Below are 14830 nucleotides of genomic sequence, written 5' to 3'. Positions count from 1 at the left end.
TTGAAATCCCTTACTTGACTCATAAGCGTCTACAACCTTCTTTCTGAAGGCCTCAGACCACTCTTTTGATTTCACCATGGTGTTTTCTCTCACTTCAACAGGCAGGGGCAAACCAAACTAAATGTGAAAACACACAGGCTTCCATCGGGTGTCCTAATTTTTTCACATGACTGTATACTCGAGGTGTGCCCTTTAGTTCGAGTTGGTGCATTTGTTTTAAAAGTTATACTGAAGAGGAAGACGAATGGCTTTGGTGGTGATTTGGAATAACACCGAGAGTTTGCTTTGTATATCGTTCTCTGAAGAACTGTTAAATATGTCAACGATACCTATTTAGCACTTTTTTCTCTGTTTTACTACACCTATAATGTATCATGTTTTTTCCTGATCTCCGATTAAATAAATTGATCTCCCCAAAATTCAACTTACTGTTAGGTTTTGTATTTGTTTACTCCTAGTGTAACTTGTCCCTGTGATTGCCCATTGATTTCACCTGATGTGCCTTCTCCTAGCCTATCCTCCTGTGCTCACCTGTTCCTTGTTGTCTCGTTAACCCTTGTTTGCGTGTGTGTATATAAGCTCCCAAATCTGTTCACTCCTTGTTGCGCCATTGTCTACGTCTATGTCTACGTCAATTTCAAGTCCGGTCCAAGCCCTCGTGTACCAGTCCCTCCGATTTAAGTAAGTTTTGTTTGAATCTTGCCCTTTTGATCCTCAGTGCTTTCAGTTGTACTTTGTGTTTTTGTTAGATATCATTAAACGTTTTTTGAGTTCACCTGCCTTGCCGCTTTTGTTTCCCTGCAATTGGGTCCACACAACCTGCCTGCCTGCCCGCGTCCCTGACACTTACGTTTTTTCTCCTCTTTTTCTGTATTTTTTTGGCTAGTGTAACCTATACTTGGGTACGACTTATAGTCTGTTAAAACTTTACATTAACACAACTTACGTGGTAAAATGTGAAACTTGTCACGTAAACCTTATCATGAAAAAACTTAAAATTTACCACGTTAAAACACAAAACTTAACATTAAAACGTGAAATTTTCAATGTCATCAAGTCAAACTAATCATGTTAAAACCTAAAACCAAACATGATATTTCCCATTCATCAATCCTACAGCGATTACCTTAAATGACGAATACATCAGTTTTGCACGTGTAGATTTTAAAAAATGGCCACGGTGATCAGACTAATACGTCATCTCCAAGTTGCGGTCCTGTGCCCCTCAACTCTCTGACTACAATTACAATGAATCAAGGCCAATCAAAAGGTTATAATCCCCGTGAAGGATTAGCCGCGCATCTGCTGGATTATTCTGCATTAGGTTGATCTAGCCACTGCTAATTAGCATGCGCATATATATACAGTGCAGTCGCCTCCTACTCTCTTCAAAGGGCGCGTGAAGGACGAAAGCATTCATTAGAATCTTGAATCGTTATCGACGCGTCTGTGCTGACCGAGCACAAAAAGAGCAGATCGGCGAGTTCCGATCTCAAAGGCGGACATATTTATAAGGTTTGTGAACAATGCCCAGTGCACCAGAGCACCCCTTTTGTCCGACTTGATGTTTAGCTCACCAGCAGCGGCGCTGCCCGGCTCCAGGAGCGAAACATTGACTTTCTCTCCCTCTTGAATACAATTAATCGATAAGGCTTTCTTGATGTCTTCCTGCCGACCTACTGAGAACTGAGCCGTGCTGAGAGCCCGCAGCGAGAAGTTTATTATTTGCCTGGAAATGGCTCAAACTGGGATCATTTTCAGTGCAATAAATCCCAACATGGCAGGGAATTAGTCACTAGTTCAGTAAAATACTGGCAACTGTGGTTGCCGGAACTATACCTTAAAAAAAAAAAAAAAAAAGCAAAACCTTGAATTCTTACTGACAAAGGAACAAAATTTTAGATTAGATTTAGTTTTACAGTTAACGACTGTATACATGCATACATTCTATTTCTACCTGATCTGCAAATGTGCTTTGAATCTGCCATCACTGTGGGAGTCAAGCGTGCTGATGACTGAGGCAGTAGCCCATTCGAACTTCAATGCTTGTAAATTCTCCGGGACAAATGTTTTGCTATCTTCAGTAGCTCGGTAGTCAGCACGCATGAAGTCCAAGATGAAGAAAACCAGCACAGTTGTACCTCTACTTACGAACGTCTCTACAAACGGAATTTTCAGGTTACGACAAGCCTCAACGGGAAAATACTGCTTCTTTAAGAAAGAAATTCCAGGATACGAGAAGCAAAAATAGAGTATGGGCTGCTACTCGCAGCTCTCAGAGTTTATTGAATGTAACATATAGTTGTTCCGCCATTGGCTATTGTCCAGCATCTTCCTGGCATCCAATTGGCTAAGAGCGACCTCTTACTGTATGTGAATGTGTGTATCCCAGCGTCATCTTCATTCACCCCTCGGGCCATGAGCTGTTCCGACAGATTTATATGAGTGCATAAACATTTATTTTTTACACTATTCTTTATTTTTTACATGATGCAAAACTCCTATTTTAGGTTTATCGTGCAATAATATAACTGCAACATGTACAGTGAGGAGCAGAAATATTTGCACCCCTTGTGATTTTGCAAGTTCACCCACTTAGAAAACAGGTAGAGGTCTGAAATTTCAATCATCGATGCATTTCCACTTATAAAGATATAATCTTAAAAAAAAAAAAAAAAAAAAAAAAAAAAAAATCCAGAACTCACATTGTATGATTTTTCAATAATTTATTTCTTATTTACCGGGGTTCATAAGTATTTGTACCCCTGGAATCAGCAATAATTATGACACTGAAAGAAAAAGTCCACCTTTACCCCATCGGTCACCACCCCGTTTGAGCTCATAATTGTCACCTGTGCACCCCACAGTCAGTCATGATCCAACTGCTACAATGGGCAAGACGAGAGAGCTTTCGAAAGACACCAGAGAAAACAATTGTTGAGCTCCAAAAAGCTGGAAAAGTCTTATGGGACAATTGGAAAGCAGCTTGGTGAGAAGAAATCAACAGTTGCAGCAATTGTTAGAAAAAGGAAAAGGCTAAACATAACTGATAATCTACTTCAGACTGGGGCTCCATGTAAAATCTCTCCTCGTGGGGTATTACTCATGATAAGAAAAGTTTGGGCTCAGCCTAGAACTACACAACAGCAGCTGTTCAATGACCTGAAGAGTGCTGAATGCACAGTTACAAAGGCGACTGTAAGTAGAACGCTATGGTGCAATGGTTTAAAATCATGCATTGCTGAGAAGGTTCCCCTGTTGAACCCAGTACATGTGAAGGCCTGTCTGAAATTTGCCAGGGACAAGCTGAATGATGCAGAGGGGTCATGGAAAAAAGTCATGTGGTCACTTGAGACCAAAGTATAACTTTTTGGTGCAAACAATACTCGTCGTGTGTGGAGGAAAAAGAAGGATGAGTCCAATCCCAAGAACACCATCCCTATTGTGAAGTATGGGGGTGGAAACCTCATGCTTTGGAGCTGCTTTTCAGCAAAGGGGTCAGGAGCCTGTACTGTATAAAGCAGAGGATAAATAGTGAAATGTATTGTCAGATTTTGAGCCTCAACCTCCTACCCTCAGTCAGAGTTGAAGATAAGTTGTGGCTGGATCTTCCAACATGACAATGACCCGGAGAACACAGCCAAGCTGACCAAGGAGTGGCAGCGTAAAAAGCATATCAAGATTCTGGAGTGGCCTAGCCAGTCTCCAGACCTCAGTCCAATAGAAAATCTTTGGATGTAGCTGAAACTTTGTGTTTCTCAACGAGAGCCCCCAAACCTGACAGATCTAGAGAAGATTTGTGTGGAGGAAATGGCCAAAATCCCTGTTTCCATATCTGAAAACTACAGAGAGCATCTGACCTCTGTAATTGCAAACAAAGGTTTCTGCACTAAATATTAGCACTGAATTTCTCAGGGGTACAAATACTCATGAACCCCAAATTGCGACACTATCATAAATCGTTGTATTTCGAGCATTTCGTCGGATGTACAAAACAAATGGCGAGTCAAATTTTACATCGGATGTCAAAAAGATCGTGTGTCGAAGCGATCGTACTTTCAGGTACCACTGTATACTGTTTTTCTACCACTGTCAATGGCTCCCTTTGACTCCCAACAATTGTACAACATTTTTGCCTGACCTTCTCAAATGATGATCCAACACAAGAACGATGTAAACAGAGACTGCGAGTACTTTAGCGACCTAACGTAAAGCAAAACACCAGCCGGTGATGTTTTTTGATGAGCGTCATTAGCTTATTGCTCACGTGTCAACCTGCTCCATCTGTTTACCGTGACTCAGCCAAATTTAAATAACACAGAGTTCAAAGAGTGCATAAACAAAAGGATGTCCACGTGGCGTGACATGTGGACATTGACGGTCTGACTTCCCGCGGGACGCCGGGTGAATGGCGCGTGCCGATAGCAGCTGTTGCCGGGAATTCGCGCGTGCTGTGCTTAAACAAACGCCTCAGCTGATGAGTAGGAAGTGAGGCAGAACCGGAAACGCAGAAAAAGCGGTGGCGTCTGTCTCCGGGGGACAGGGCGGTCACACTTTGCAGATGGCGGCGGTGGGGGCGGTGTTGAATGAGCCTTTTTGCCAAGGTGTTACTGCTGTTACTGTTTCTTATAGATCAGTTACTTCCTAAAGAAGCCTTCTGGAGATCAGGTAAATCTAAACAGGAATCGCTGTACTGATTAAAGGTGTGATAATATATCGAAATAGATATTTATCTTGATACTTTGTCTCCCAAAGGGTTACTGATATGCTCCTGCAAAGAACCAATATATTCATTCATTCATTCATTTTCCATGCCGCTTTTCCTCACGAGGGTCGCGGAGGTGCTGGAGCCTATCCCAGCTAACTATGGGCATTAGGCAGGGGACACCCTGAACTGGTTGCCAGCCAATCGCAGGGCACAAGGAGACACACAACCATTCACACACACACTCATACCTATGGACAATTTATAGTGTTCAATCAGCCTACAATGCATGTTTTTGGGATGTGGGAGGAAACCGGAGTTCCCGGAGGAAACCCACGCAGGCACGAGGAGAACATGCAAACTCCACACAGGAAGGCCGAAGCCCGGGATTGAACCCTTGATCTCAGAACTGTGAGGCAGACGTGCTAACCACTCAGCCACCGTGCCGCCAGAACCAATATATTGTTTTTTAAAACAAGAACCAATATATTGTTTTAAAAAGGTGTCACTGAAAAAAACAACAACCAACAAGTTGCTACCAAAATCTTCCACTAGAATAGTGTCTGCGTCAACTCATTGGCTGCGGCAATCGATTATTTGGGTTACCGATTAATCTAACATTTAGTTAGTTCGAATAATCAAGTAATCGTATTACGAACATTTAATGTGTTTCAGAATCTGGGATCTAGAGGCACTAAGTACAACAAAAGAACAATTGGCTAACTTGCATAGCACAAGTCCTCTAGCTTAAATGCTATATAATTTTTTTTTTTAAATGCCCCTAAGAAATCGTTCAAAAACATATCCCCACAACAAAATTGCTAAATATACATGTACTTCGAAACTAAATAACAAAAACATATTAGCTTAAAAAAACACATCTTATGTTGGTCTTAACAAGGAGCAGCTGGATTCAGCCATGTTAAATGAGTTATGTCACATTCACTGTTGCCACTACAGGGCAGTGTATCCACCCAAATCAATAAAAGTAAATGCAACACTTTCAGAACAAACCATTAAAACGTCACTGTAATTAAACAAATCCTTGAATCAGCAAAATTTGAGTCGAAGCTTTTTACCTAATCGAATTATTTTTAAAAAATTATAAAACATCGATTAATCGTTGAAGCACTAATACATGATACCTACAGAAATGAGGAAACTATGTTAATGTAACACATTAATGGTTATTCAGCTACAAGAAGCATAAACTTAGTCATGTAATGAATGTGTAATAACATTTAAGATCATAAGAAGCCACACCTGGGTATAAGTCGTATGTTAAAAGTGCAACTTAATAGTCTTATTAAAGGCCATGAAAAATATCGGGACTAGATGGTGGATTGTTTTTACCGAAAACATCAGTTTCTGACCAAAAATACGATAATATTTGTCAGAAGTAGTATTTTTGGGACATCGACAACCTAAACCATCACATTTCTGAAAGACATCATGTGATGCTTCAAAGGAGAAACGGAAGTATGAAGGAGGTCACGGCGGTGTAGCGTGGAAAAGGTGTCGAGGGCGATGGATGGCGGCGAGGAAATGAGGTCATCAGGCGAGTGTGACACGGGAAGAGCGATGACGGATCCGCTGGAGAGGTGGCCGACCATAAAGCTAATCATGCTTGTCCTGAAATAGGGGTGGGAGGGGGTCGCATTGCTGTTGCTGGGCGGAAAAATATGTACCCGTGGAGATAGCAGAGGTCACATAGAGGAAGATGGTGGCGGTTTAAGATGGATGCTGATCAAGCGAGGAAGGTGGTGACCACATGAAAAGCGAATAATGTCACCGTCATGACTCAGGTGCAAAAGTAAATACAGCCTTATGTGAACATGAGTAAATCGGCTATGTTGTTTTCTAATCAAAAACTTCAATAAGTAATAATAATTAGGGCTTTCAAATGGTTAAAATTTTTAATCGAGTTAATCACAGCTTAAAAATTAAATAATCGTAATTAATCGCAATTCAAACCATCTCTAAAATATGCCATATTGTTCTGTAAATTATTGTTGGAATAGAAAGAAGACAAGACGGATATATACATTCAACATACTGTACATAAGTACTGTATTTGTTTATTATAACAATAAATCCACAAGATGGCATTAACATTATTAACATTAGGTGTATTTTGCATAGCTACTGTATTTGAATGGGAATGCTAGTTCTCTTTGCATTGAGCGCTTTTCTTTTTGTGAAAATTATCTTTTTGAGAGACAGGAATATTATTTCTGTTGTGCGTTCACTAAATGATACTGTAGCGACTTACCTGTTTGGCCCAAATGCATGATAGGAAGTTGGGCAACCGTGACTGTTAGTGGTGACTGCAAATGGTATAAGTGTGTTCTGCATTGTGTTCAGTTAGGTGTGTTAAGACAAAAAATGTCTCCTGCTCCGCCCAAATGCATGATGGCAGGTTGGGCAACCATGACTGTCAGTAGTTGCTGCATATAGTATACAATATGTTCTGCGTTGTGTTCAATCATGCGTGTTAAGAAAAAGATTGTCTCTTGCTCCGCCCAAATGCCTGATGGGAAGTTGGGTAACCATGACTTAGTAGTGGCTGGTTAAGCCAATAAAAGGCGCGGTCCAATGAACCTGTGTCTACTCGCATTTTCGCATTTCTCTGCCTTTTTGGTCTCAATGTGCTAAAACGGCGTCATTGTAAACCGTTTGAGGCAACGCATGAACGAGTCATTCCGTCCATGCGATAATTGCGTCAAATATTTTAACGGGATGAATTTAAAAAATGAATTACCGCCCGTTAACGCGATAAATTTGACAGCCCTAGTAATAATAATAATAGTAATAATAATAATTTTTAAAAAATCAATAAACTGGCATTGAATTGAAAACCTTTATAATAATCCCAAAAGGGAAAAATATTAAAATAAATCCACTCCAAAAAAAAAAAAAAAAAAAAAACATATTCATAATACTTTGAACTAAAACATTTTTTTTAAAAATCATAAAACTAAAAACAATAAAAATATTGGAAATAATTTTAAAATTTCATAAAACTAAAAACAATAAAAATATTGGAAATAATTACAACACAAAAATAAATGATTAATAATTTTTCATAAATGATGAAAAATGAATAATTAAAAAACAGCAACTTTTGGACTGAGGTTAAATTTGTTAAGTTTGAACTGTATTTAAGCTAGTTTCGATGAGTAGATTATCCCAAAGGGGGAAAAATAATAATAAAAAAAAAAACATTAAAAAAAATAAAAGAAAATAACTTGAACTAATTCATACGTACAGACACACACATATCTATGAATATACATAAAACAGGGTTCTTGCACCCTTTTGAAAGTCAAAATTTAATATTTTAAGACCTTAAAATTTTATTTCAGATCAAAACATGTCATGACATTTTCTGATGAAGAAAAAAAAAACATTGTATTTCACTGTAACTGCTGTTATTCTTTCACTGGAATGAGTTTATCACTACTAGACACATTCTATCCATTTGAAGTGGGAGGGATGGGAGCGAATAAACGCATGTTATGTGGAAAAATACTGAAACTAATTACAACTAAAGATAATAAAGAACAAATATACTTTAAATGATATATACTTGTTTTCACATAGCAACGTACTCACTTTTATTGCTAGCTTTGAGTTATTTTGAACAGACATAGTATTTTTTAAGCATTTTTATCCTAGCTGAGTCTTCACTACATTACACTGTAGCAAATGTAGCAGTGTCATTTTTCCCATACTATAAAAAATTACTACTTTTTGCCACAATAAACTGAAAATATTTCCGAAGGCCATGTCTATTCAGTCCTGGTCTGGACTTTCACACAGCAAACAAGGCAGCCGGCGGGGTTATTAATGGATCGCTTACTGATCGTACAAATAGTGAGCAACTGTCGCCATGGCAACTACATCCGCAGCACCCCAGTACAGAATCGGGGGTGCAAAACAAAAGCGGATTCGGTGAGGAATGTCAGATGAAAAAAAAGAAGGAAAAGGAAGAAAGAAGGGGGATGGGCATGGGGAAAAGAGGAAGAGAAAAGGCTGGATTCAGCAGAAAGTGTGACCTTGACAAGAGGAAAATCCACTCCCTCATCCAAGTGGATGCTGAAATGCACTTTGACATGTTCCCTTGGAAAGTGCTGACATCCTTCCATTTAAACATTCGTGCTTTAACAGGACCTACTTTTATCTTAACTCTTATGTATTTCACGCTCGGAGAACCTCACAGGGATCAATGGCGGGCGCTGCTGAGTCATCAAAACGGAGAACATCGATAGCAATACAGTTAAATAAACACCTCTCTCATGCCGACTTATGTTTCGGTGACATTGATGGCGATAGACGTCAAATCCATTTACTGTAATTTTAGAACTATAAGGCGCACCTGACTATAAGCCGCCACCCACCAAATTGGACACGAAAACGGCATTTGTTCATAGAGAAGCCAAACTGTACTATAGGTCGCAGCTGTCCTCATTGTATTATGGGATATTTACACCAAAACATACGAACCGGTATCACTTTATTTGACAGCGGCATCACAAGACCAAATGAACCACCATGAAGCTTTGCACCAATTGGCTGCAAATCTTCACTGCTTCAAGAAGCTTCATTTGACCATCACTGCTCCCTTGGAGGAGACAGTCAACCTCTGCTGCCACCTGCTGTCTACACTGTTGTTAGGAGTGGGAACCTCTTGGTACCTCACCATACGATACGATTTGCGATACAAAGCTCGTGATAACGATGATCTGACGATATGCCGATACAACGATTATCGATACATTTGTAGACGATCCTACAAGGATTTTCTGACCAACAACTAACACACAGACAAACTGGACGAATTGGAATGAGATTATCACTAGTAGACGTCCAATCCGTTTGAAGTGGGAGGGATGGCAGCGAATGAACGTCGATGGCCGCCAGTGGCAGCCAATGCCAGGCAATGAGGTAATTTTGGGCCATTTAAGGTCATTTACCTGTTGATCTTCTGTTACTTCCTGTTGATTTTGGGGTATTTTATGGGTCACTTCTTGTTGATTTTGAGTTACAGAACAGGAAGTGACCTGGGAATCACCCAAATGAATAGGCAGTGACTCAAACTCAACAGGAAATGACCTATAAATTCCCTAAAATGAAACGCAAGTGACCTGTAAATGACCTGAAAAACCCCAGTCTAAAAGGGCATTGTGCACCGTCAATGCAGCCTTAGAGTTAACTGAGACACTATTAAGGTGGAAAATTTTGGTAGCAACTTGTCGTATTTTTTTAGACATTGACACATTTTTAAAACAATATCTCGATTCTTGGCAGGAGCATATCGATAACCTTTTGGGATACAAAGTATCACGATTTATCACGATTTTGATATTTTGCCACACCGCTAACTGTTGTTGTCCAACATGCCTCGTAGCATGCACTGCATCGCTACAGATGTAAACAACAATCAAAAGTCATGTTCTGTGCTAATTATTTCTTCAGTTACCGTTCCAGTTGTTTCATTAATTGCTAGTTATCGTATTTGGTAACACTTTATTTGAAAGTGGCACCTTAAAACTGTCATAAGACCATCATAATTATGACATGACACTCCCATGAGCATTAATAAATGATTATGATCAGCGTTGTTAATAACGATGTTAGAATATAACGGCATTACTAACGGCGTTATTTTTTTCAGTAGTGAGTAATCTAATTAATTACTTTTCTCATCTTGGCAACGCCGTTACCGTTACTGAGGCGGGAAAGGCGTGCGTTACTATGTTGGTTGAATGACGCTAGAAAAGTCTGAGAGACGGACTCACGGAGACGAGAGAGCAGAGCAGGAGTGGTAAGGAGGCAAGGGAGTTGTGACGCCGTTGCAAACGTGATGCTAGCTAATAACACCTGACTGTAGCTGATAGCCTTCAAAGTACACCCACATGATGCTACAGTAGATATCACATATCATAGAACTAGGTGCAAATGGCAGGCATGGCGGCATTCACAACATGTACAGTATAAAGAAGTAGATGCGTTATTAAACAGCTGCCATGTTAAAGCAGTAGACCTCTCAGGAAGGCTCTGTTGTAGAGAACCTTCCTAGCGAACCTAATTACCTTTTTTTTTTTTTTTTTTTAAATGCTCCTAAATCGGCAAAATCTTGACTTATATCTATCCTTAAATGATGAAACAGTTTTAAAACTTACACATGTCGAAAGTAGAAGCGAACTAATGCAGTAACGGGAGTAATTTTAACAACTTTAACGGTTGATTCGAAACATTAAATGACTTCCACACATAGCAAAGGTTACTATCTCGTGATCGCAATATCCGTAACACCCCTGTGTCTAATTAAGCTTAGGGTAAAGAATTGGGCTACGGCCAATTGTCCCAAAAACCCTTTAAACTTCACATTGTGTGACCTTTTTTTTTTTTTTTTTGAGAAAAGAAACCCATGAAAGTGATCACCAGTTACTTTGCCAAGTAACTAATTACTCTTACATTCAGGTAACTGAGTTACTAAAGCAATTACTTTTTGGGAGAAGTAATTTGTAACTGTCATTTTTTAAAGTAAGATTAACAGCACTGATTTTGACAGATATCATTTTGTGTAATCCAGCAAATTATCTCACTTTTGAATGGATGTAAAAGATCTGAGCTGGACATAAGTCGAGTAAGTGACATAATTTGCCAGATGACACTTAATGACATCTGTCATATGTATAATTAATGCCAATGATCGTGTCATGTCATAATTATGACAGTCTTTTGGCAGTCTTATGACGCCTTTTCAAAAATAACTCAAATTAACAAATAAGACGCACAGGACTATAAGACGCAGGATTCAAAATGAGGGAAAAAAGTAGCAGCTTATAGTCTGAAAATTACAGTAGTCATCTTTTACAGCTTTTCTCTCAGTTCAAACGGATCGGACGTATATCGTCCTCCATGGCTGCCAGTGAGTTAAAAATGTCACGTTGTCCACACAAAAAGAGAACAGGGGATGCTGCTTGTGCTCTAAAAATAGTCACCAGCAGCAGTACAGCTTTAAATATTTCATCTCCTCAGAAATGAAACGGGGGGTGCAGTCAAGTGAGGCTGAGGAGAGGTTGCTTGAAAGACCAGAGGTTTGTTTCAAAAAGATGGAGTAAGCTCACGCATTAATGTGAAATATCTGCAATCTAAAAATAAAGACTTGCGACAGAAAAGAGGTATAAAAGAGAGGTCCGCTTTCCCGTCAAGGACATGTGAAGGGTAATTGGACGTGTGGCGATAGCGTGAAAACAATTACGCCACCTTGCAGGGACCAAGACGTTAAAATCACGTGCACGCATAAGATTAACACACTCATGTATTCACATAGGCACGTCAAAGTGAAGGATGAGGTAGCGGCGAGAGCTAATGGAGCTCCACAACCCCCAATAACAATTGGAGTTATTTAAGTGCACTGAAATGTGTCATTTTTTTAGTGTCATCCGGCAAATCTATTCAAAAATTACATAATTTTTCGGATGACACTTCTGTCATCTGTCATAAGCATTCCTTAATGCTCGTTGGATGTAGAAACAAATGGCAAGTCAAATTTTACGTCGGATGTCGAAAAGATTCTGTGTCGAAGGGATCGTATGTCGAGGTACCGCTATACGTATTATTGGAGGTCATACCTGGAGTTTTATTCCATTTTAATTGTATCATTATAGTTTTAATGAACATTTTATTAATGAGGATAAAAAATACAATAATAATCAATCAATAATATCGAAATTAATCATCTTTACATTTTTTAAATAACCAAAAATATTTAATTAAACAGAACAGCAAAAGAAACAGTATTTGAATTGGAAGAGGCTGGGCATGGATATGTGCCTTTAAGAGACATGGCTGATTTAGCAACGTTAAGCGCTAATGGTTATAAAGTCTTCTTTTCCTTACCTCCACCAGTAGGTTAAAATTAAGCCTGAACGATATATTGTTTAAACATAGCCATTGCGATGTGTGCATGTGCGATAGTCCCATCGCAAGGACATGCGATAGATAGTTTTTAAATTTTCATTTTTTTTATTTTTAAACCACAAACTTCACGGTCTCCATTCTCACAGTCGGTGTGATGTCACGATGACGTCATATTGCATAGCAACGTTTCGCCATTTTTAGAGGGGGGCACGCACAGGTAAACATCCATAGACAAACGTCTGAAATTCATATATTTCAGCTGTGTTTTGAGTCTTTTTTTCATAAAAACATCTTAAACGTGACTTATTATTATCACGAGTCACTGCCGACAGACGCGAGGAGGCGATACAACTTAAAATTAGCGTGTATTGGCCTGCAAATCTGCCCATACAAAGTCGCAGCTGATAGCTGGATAAACAATCCAAAGGAATTGCCTGCAGTGGAGTTCGGAAACATCTACAACTACCTCATAAAGTCACCCAGTAAGTTGACCTTTATGAATTACGTGGAATATGTACTGTGTGGAACTAAGAAAACTGGTAGTATATACGGAGTGATTATTTCTGCCGTAACCGGTAATTCGCCTCCAAGCGTCATTTAGCCGTGAACACGTCACAGCAAAATAACCAATTCCCACTAGGCCAATAATATACCGATTGACCGATCAGAGCAGTTCACGGCAAAAGAAGAATAACGCTTTGCGAGTAGTCGGTTCCGGTAATAACCACTGCCTAGTCTATTGAATCCTAGCAGCTAATTGGGCCTAAAAAAAAATCGATTAAAGTTTACTCACCAGTAATAAAATGTCGGCTGCAAATGTAAATGTGCCTGGTCCACAGAACCGTCTTCTTTTACTGTTCCTCGATTGATTGCTTTCAGCAAATTGTTTGTCCTTTTCTTCTCACGAGGAAGAATGAAGAACTTCAAATGCGGCTCCGAACTCTTCCTTGTGTTACAATCCGCAACACGGCAACTTTTAGTCATTCCGACGGAAAAAAAGACCGCAAATAAGACAAAAGTTCAACGCGTTTGTAGTAGAATGCACGACAGAGCAACTGCTTGTAACTCGTGTTTTGCCCCCATTTCAATATGGCGACGCTTTGTTGTGGCTGGTGACGCCATTAATGCCCGGATGTCCGACTGTGAGAATGTCACTCCAAGAGTCACAGCCAAGGTAGGTAAACAGAAGAATCTAATAAAGCCAAGCATTTTTCTACTACAGTATTTTATTCTTGTTTAAAAATGATTCGGTGGGACAGTTAAAACTGATCATAATTATTACATTTGAAGTGCTTAAAAATCATTTATTAAAATATATTTACATTTTTAAAAAATCATACTTTGGGGGAAAAAAGTAAAATTACATGTCTTAAATGCATCTCTTTCCAATGCTAAATCTGAATAAATACATTAAACACAAAAATTGGGGAGGTGCACTACTTCGCGGTTTTTCACTTATCGCAGCAGGTTCTGGTCCCCATTTAACCGCAAAAAACGAGGGATCACTATACACTGTGGTCATGGTGAGACATCCAAAGTCTTTCCAAACAGCTATTCAAGTCATCTAGTGAAAATTTCTTTAAAAAACAAAACAAAACAAAACAAAAAAAAAAAACAAAACAAAAAATATATATATATGTTTAATATTGCAATATAATATCGCAATATATCGCAAACCCCCAAAAAATCGCAACAATAGTTTTTTTCCAAAATTGTTCAGGCTTATTTAAAACCTACGCAAAGTTGTGTTTTCGGTTCCGTATATCTGTTTGTTTGTACGCTTGTGTTCAAGATTACATTTGGGAACAATGACGTTAAAGGTCAAAGAGGTCAGAAAAGGAATTTTGAAAATTTTGTGTCAGGCAGGTGTTATGATGACAAGAGCTTTGAATTTGGCTTCTTAGGCAGAGTTCTGCTCTCTCAGAGTGCTCGTGTAGTTTTATATTTGTTTGTTCCATTCAAAAACAAGCTGAGAGTGGATCAGCAAAGAATGAGGACATTTTTTTTTCTCAGACGTAGAAGTGGTATTTTTGTACCTCTTGAAGTGGCTGAGCAGGGCTCCCACAAGCTCCCCGATGCGGCTCTCGTTGGCGGGCACCAGGCCCTGCAGGCACACCACCAAGTCGCGGCTGTCCTTGGTGTGGAACACCACTAGCTGGTCCTTCCCCGGCGACACGCTCATGCCCGTCACCT

General features: G+C 39.4%; 1 protein-coding gene across 1 annotated transcript in view; it reads right to left on the bottom strand.

Moving 5' to 3' along the window:
• myo1d (myosin 1D) overlaps positions 1-14830 on the bottom strand; it is a 79521-nt gene that overhangs the window by 9133 nt on the left and 55558 nt on the right. The window contains exon 21 of the mRNA XM_057826258.1: positions 14674-14828. Coding sequence (XP_057682241.1) covers positions 14674-14828 — 155 coding nt within the window. The remainder of the gene's footprint in view (positions 1-14673; positions 14829-14830) is intronic.

Source organism: Corythoichthys intestinalis, chromosome 21 (genome assembly GCF_030265065.1).
Source record: "Corythoichthys intestinalis isolate RoL2023-P3 chromosome 21, ASM3026506v1, whole genome shotgun sequence".
Taxonomy (NCBI): Eukaryota; Metazoa; Chordata; class Actinopteri; order Syngnathiformes; family Syngnathidae; genus Corythoichthys; species Corythoichthys intestinalis.
Note: the sequence above shows the minus strand (reverse complement) of the source record. Positions and strands in the feature narration are given on the sequence as shown.